The 6,365-nt window shown below is 38.7% G+C and overlaps 1 protein-coding gene across 1 annotated transcript; it reads right to left on the reverse strand.

Moving 5' to 3' along the window:
• Positions 1 to 299: 299 nt before the first annotated feature.
• Positions 300 to 6,182, reverse strand: LOC137010557 (immunoglobulin-like and fibronectin type III domain-containing protein 1). Its single transcript, XM_067372627.1, has 17 exons — positions 6,154 to 6,182; positions 5,870 to 6,059; positions 5,514 to 5,627; positions 5,249 to 5,417; positions 4,904 to 5,176; positions 4,396 to 4,794; positions 4,149 to 4,273; positions 3,929 to 4,070; positions 3,523 to 3,816; positions 3,139 to 3,438; positions 2,872 to 3,051; positions 2,565 to 2,693; positions 2,409 to 2,488; positions 2,133 to 2,325; positions 1,454 to 1,747; positions 1,043 to 1,363; positions 300 to 304 (listed from the first exon to the last, which is right to left on the reverse strand). Exons 1-17 carry the CDS (start codon positions 6,168 to 6,170, stop codon positions 300 to 302), a joined length of 3,225 nt encoding a protein of 1,074 aa, XP_067228728.1. The 5' UTR covers positions 6,171 to 6,182.
• Positions 6,183 to 6,365: the final 183 nt, after the last annotated feature.

Below are 6,365 nucleotides of genomic sequence, written 5' to 3' on the forward strand. Positions count from 1 at the left end.
CCCGGTATAGTTCACTGGTTCATTCTGGACTTTATTGGAGATGATCACAATTTCAAATATGGTAGAAAGTATGCTTGTCAGAAAATGTATTTGCAAAAGTCTATACTTAAATACATTCAGATTGCTTATATTTTTAGTAGTACACATCACAGTATAGTTGCAAATTGTATGTGTTCTCAATTGCAATCCACTGCAGCTATGTTCATTTATATGCATGCACTGCCCTAGCTTAAAATGTATGCATGAAATTAGTTGTGGCAGAAGCATAGAAAAAATGGCCATGTCCAGCAGAGTGAAGATCAATCTGAAATAGAGAAGAGAAAAGGAGAAAATAAAACGAATGACTACCTATTCTATGCAAACAAGATTTGTTGATTTAAGATTTTTTGTTTTTGTGTTAAACCTTGATTTCTTTTGTAAAAGCTGAATAGAAAATTGCATCTGTAAAAGTAATTTGATTTACATGTGTAATGCATTGACCTGGGCTCTTCATATACTTTTTTCAGAGAGTCAAATTATCCAAAAGATTTTTTTAGATTTAATTTTTAGATTGGAGCACTCTCATTTTTGAAACATAGTTTATGCAAGTATAGTTACTCAAGCTTTTTTTTTTTTTTTTTTTTGCATTTCAAAATAAGTCATAACACAGCTTTCTCAGTTTTGTTCAAAGGGACAGTGTTTTGGACATTAGTGTAATCTGTCTTCTATGATTTTTTTTTTTTTTTAATTGCCGTCCACTGAGTGCTTCTGAACTCACCATAGAGATTTAAACAAAGCGTTCTAATGCATCAAGCAGTGCAGCTAATTTGTCTAAATCAATCTGTGACTGCATAAAAATGATTGACGGCCCATATTTGCCCCTCAGGTCACATTTTGATGGGCTCTGGCATAGGCTATAGACCAATCTGCCCATTTGCATTACGTAACCATGTTCTAAATGATTAGCAACGTGACTCATTCACAAAGGACAAACCAGTATGTAAATCAGGTGACTCTGGTAAACACTTCTCAAACCTCTAAATGACCACTGCAGCTGTCATACCTTTCACTTTTAATGTAGAAGAACATTCTGCCCTGCCAAATGAGTTGACTGCCACCACTTTGTACTCGCCACTATCTTCGGGCCGAACTCTGAGGATGGACATGGAGCAGACACCAAATGCATTTCTGATGTAGTAGTTTTTGTCAGAGTCGATGCAAATCCCGTTATGGTACCATGCAATATATGGGCTGGGGCAGCCGCGGACAGCGCAGGTCATGTAGCATTGGTATCCTGTTGGTGGAGTGTGGAGTTTCAGTGGAACCAGGATGGAAGGTGGCCTTTCTAAAGTGATTATGGGTGGCACAGTTGAGGCTGCCACAGCTAGTTGGTAGGAAGGAAAGAAAGAAAAGGTCCAAGTATTTAGCATTGTGAAATACAATAAGTTACATTGGTAGTGGTCCTGCTACCCACCTTTATTGCTGTTTACGCCCCATGTTGGTGAATCTGAAGGATCGGAAAGTCCCATATCATTTTTTGCATAGACTCTGAAGTGATATTCTCGACCTGGTTGAATACTGGTAGTGTAGGTAGTGCAGAGAAGGTGGTCGGCTATTGTACGCCAATTGCGTGTGTTGGAGTTATGTTCTTCCACCATGTAGTGCAGTCGGTCATCTCTCTTGTGGTCTGGAGACGGACCCCACATGATAATGACTTTACCATGAACCAATTGCTCTATCTCCACTGGGCCTGGAGCCTTGGGTTCATCTGTAGCCACATAAAGAAGGATAATTTTGTAGTGGGAAATTTATGCAATAATTATTTTCACTTATGAGTAACTTGGTAAGTTATTTTCGAGACTGAAGGTGTGGTCTCATCTAAGCATAAAGCATGCCAAATTTCTTTGGACCCTTGCAATGAATGCTTGCAACTGGAGACAAAGCTACACTATAGGACTTCTGTATTTGATGAATTATAACAAATAATATACATTTCAGTTCTCTTGCTGATTTTCTAGACTGTGAAGTTTAGATCCAACCCACAGAGTTCAACTTGAATTTGAACATATGAATGAAAGTGAATAAAGTAAAAAAAAAATATCTAGTGTGATCACACTTTTTTGTAATTTACATCAAATGTGGCATGACTTTACCTGTTACTCTGACCTCTATGTCAAAGCTGGCTTGCCCCATTGAGTTTTTAGCCACAATGGTGTAGACACCAGAATCGTCATACTTTGAGGAGGGTATGACAAGTGTGCACGTGCCATCAGAATGAATGATCTTGTTCCAGGGAGATACAGGTTCACCATTCTTAAGCCAGGTAATGTCTGGCGGTGGAGAAGCCTGTGTGTGAATATCAAATGATTATTTTGAAGAAGATGATTGACTACATAGAGGCAAGGAGTGTGTTAGATGTGCACTTTTACCTCATAATTAATTTTGATTCTGATTGAATTTCCTGATCTCACAACCATGAAGTCTTCAGGATCTTTGAAATGGGGCTTCACTGGAAATTGGTCAAAATCAGTAAACATGTTTGAAATTGTCTTAAATATTTTCCTGATAATGTGACTGTGACTTACTGTTGGGGTTTTTAGCACAGACCATTATAGAGGGAGCACTGGGTTCTCCAGCCCCAGACATGTTAATGGCTGTTACTCTGAACTCATACTCTGACCCCTCAGACACATCCTTCACTGCATACTTCAGACCTGTAAGAAGTGGAGACCACTTATTGTATTTTGTATTTTGAGGTCTTTGAACTTCATGTAAAGTGCTTGCTAATGGTTATTTATTGATTCACCCTAGCAATTGTTTTCCAGACTCAACATTTTTACAGTGTAGAACTGGAAGTCAGTGCTTTTCATTGAAGGTGGAACTTTGAAATACCTTGAATAGGTTGACTAACTGGGTTCAGAGTCACCCACATGTTTGTATCTTTCTTGCGTTTTTCTAGTTGGTAGCCCAAGATTTTAGTCCCTCCATCTTTCTCTGGTGGAGTCCATGTGAGATTAATACAGTTCTTGAATGCACTGACCACCGTCGGTGGGGCTAGAGGACCAGGGAACACTGCCAACACATAGTTAATATAAATATTAGATGATTTAAGTACTTCTCAATATGTAAAATACACCAGTAAAGACTTAAGGAGTATACTTAATGATCCAGCCATGATTTTTTCAGTCTCCATTGCCTCACTGATGCCTTCAAGATTCTCAGCATAGATGCGATAGATGTACCTCTTGCCAAGGGACACACTTTTATCTCTGAAGGTTAGATGGTTAGCTGAAATATCCCCAACCTTTTTCCAGGTACCCTGCCCAACCTGTTGACGTTCAATTATGTAGTTGGTCACTGCTGAGCCACCATCATCCTTCGGAGGATTCCATTTCAATTCAAGGCCTGAGGATATGCTTTCATTCACTTCCAGTGGTCCTCTTGGTGGACCTGGCTTGTCTGTCAGGGGCACAGATATGTGTTACTTAAAACATAGTAAGAGAATACCTTAAGTAACAGTTAAATTGCAAATATCGTTCTCACCTAGTACTATTAGACTTGATAAAGCCTCAATAGAACCAAAAGGGTTTTTTAGCTGGATTTTGATTTGACCAGTATCCGATCGCAGGCAGTCTTTCATTTGAAGACGACTGTGGTTTGATTCCTTCACTACTTTCACTGAACCACCATCAAGAAGCTCAGAGCCTTTTTTAAACCATTTAATCTCCAGTGAGGCTTGTGGAGGAAATGACATCTTAAAAGATGCACTCTGGCCTGCTTTCACGATCACGGTGTTTGAGAACTTTTGCAAAGCATCTTGGTCGAATTCTGGAAGATCTGGGAAATACAGAAGCAATATACAGCAGAAAACATTATTGTAATTTCCAACTGACAGTAACTTCTTAATGCTTTAGCCAAATGTAAAAAAAGAAAATTGAATTGTAATTACCTCCAACTTTCACAATGGCCTCTGTCTTGCAACCATTAACCTCAAAATGATATTGACCTGCATCAGAATCCTTGCAATTCTGTATAATGAGCTTATGTGTACAGCCATCTTTAGAGATGACTACTCCATCTTTGGAAGTCAGCTGATGAAAAAAGATTTACATGAATGTCAAACTCTGTAATGGACGTCACTGGTGTACTGCAACGATACACAAACTTACCTTCTTTCCATCTTTATACCACACACCATCAATTTTGTCAGTATTTAGTTTACACACTAGCTCTGCAGGTTTGCCGCGGAGGGCATTTTTGTCTGATAATCCGCTTGCGAAGTGCACTTTATCATCTGGAATGAATGCATTTGAATGAATTATAATAACTTGACTAAGACTAAGTGGTAATTTGTTAATGGAAATAGAAGAAAAAGCAATGTAAAAGAGTTTTTGGACATTTTTGCCATGAACATACCTGTACCATCTCCATCAGATCCAACCCCAGCTGATTGGCCTCCCAGTCCATCTGCTCCCAAACCCATTCCAGAACCCTTTCCACTTTTCCCACTTCCTTCTGTACCCTCTCTTCCTTGTCCGTACTTTCCTGTTGCATCTCTTCCACTTCCGTCTCCCAAGCCAAGTCCTCCACGGCCATCCGCTCCATCACCACGACCATCTGCTGCGTCACCACGGCCATCCGCTCCATCACCTCGGCCATCCGCTCCATCACTTCTCCCATCCGTACCCTTGCTTCTCCTAGCTGCTTCATCTTTTCCTCTCTGCAGTCTGGCCTGTTCTTCTGCCAGACGTCTTGCAATATCATCTGCTCCTTCACTTGCACCACCTCGACCTTTCCCCCTGGCGTTAGGATCCTCTGATGTGGCATAGAGCAATAATAGAACATTATCCTGATTGATATACATTGCAGTGCAGAGGTATACTGATGATGTTAGTTTGTTTCTTTTTTCCTCTTGAAGACTTACCATCAACAGCAAGGGTGGCCCTGGATGATTTAATCCCAGCAATAGCCGTGTACACGCCCTTGTCCTCTTTGTTACAGTTCTTTACTACTAATCTGTGTCTGAGCTTGTCTTCAGAGACTGTGATATTGTACTTGTCTCCATGCTCAAGAGAGATGTCATTGGCGCACCAGGTGATTTGTGTTACAGGACCAGAAAAAACACCCTCAAACACTGCGTCCTGCCCCTCAACCACTTTAGCATCTTTTAGCATGCCATTGAATTCCACATCAGGAACTGTGGGGAAATGATTAATGAAGCAGATGTACGCTGAACATGCTAAAATTTAAAAATTAAAAGCCTTCTTACTTGCTAAGGTGGTTGAGAAAATGTTGACATCTTCAACATCCACTTGGTATAGTCCACTATCATTTAAATCAAGATTGTTGATGCTAAATGAGTACTTATCACCAGTTTTCTTCATATTATGTTTAGAGGAATCATCAGTGCCATCACCATAATCAAGCATTTCACCGTTCTGGAAAGAGTAAAGAGTTTTTTTTTTTTTTTTTTTGGTTTTTTTTTTGTGATAGATGACATTGTTTGTTATCAAAGTAAAATCATTTGCACTTACTTTGTACAGAAAAATTTTACTGTTTGTGTCCTTAAGCTTCATATTAAATTCAAATTCAGCTCTACCACTTGTATTCACTTCAATCTGCTTTATGTTGTCAATGTTTTCAACCACCTGTAAGACATAAAAGAAATGAGATTTAAGAAGTAAATGTATGACTTGCTGCATATTGTTTTTTTTTTCTTCCTTTTTTTTAAGCAAACAAACTAGAAATTATTATAAAAATTGACTAAAGCACTGTTGCAATTACAGAAGTTTCTCAAAGCAAATTTTCACCAGCCAAATTGAAATGACCAAAAATTGACTGACAAATCAGCATCAGCATCTCATGATTAGCCTAAATTCCTGACCGATACCTTTGCTTGTTCATCTTCCTTCTCCTTTTTCTTCAGGTTGAGCTGTTTTAGCATCCAGCGAAAGTCAGTGACTCCAAATTCATGACAGATGCGCTCATAATCTGACTTTTTGGCACTTAGCATGACTTCCCAGAATTTTGGATCAATCTCTCCCTCTTTCTTGGGTTTTTCTTTTCTCTTCTTGACAATTCTGGATGGAAGATTGTTTCATTTTGATGAGAGAAAAATAATCAGCTGTGATATTAAAACAGACATTTCTGAAACACTTGAAGAAAAACATTTACTTGGTTTTCTTAAGCATTTTCCTGAAGTCCTCAGGATCATTGCTTTGTCCATCTTAAACAAAACAGAAGAAAATATCAAACATTATCAATACATGTAAATAAAACACCCTCTTTACATTAATTTATCATTTTTTGGATGATTATTTCCACCTTTGTTTGAGGATGTATCGGTTTGCTTTTTCTTGAGTCCAACTAAATGGCAGAAAGCAATT

The sequence above is a fragment of the Chanodichthys erythropterus genome, chromosome 21 (genome assembly GCF_024489055.1).
Source record: "Chanodichthys erythropterus isolate Z2021 chromosome 21, ASM2448905v1, whole genome shotgun sequence".
Lineage (NCBI taxonomy): Eukaryota > Metazoa > Chordata > Actinopteri > Cypriniformes > Xenocyprididae > Chanodichthys > Chanodichthys erythropterus.

Excerpts from the sequence above, each read along its gene's own strand:
- LOC137010557 (XM_067372627.1), bottom strand. Across the intron at positions 3,817-3,928 it reads GGCCATTGTGAAAGTTGGAG|ATCTTCCAGAATTCGACCAA; the intron begins GTAATTACAATT and ends TGTATTTCCCAG. Across the intron at positions 2,694-2,871 it reads AGTTAGTCAACCTATTCAAG|GTCTGAAGTATGCAGTGAAG; the intron begins GTATTTCAAAGT and ends CACTTCTTACAG.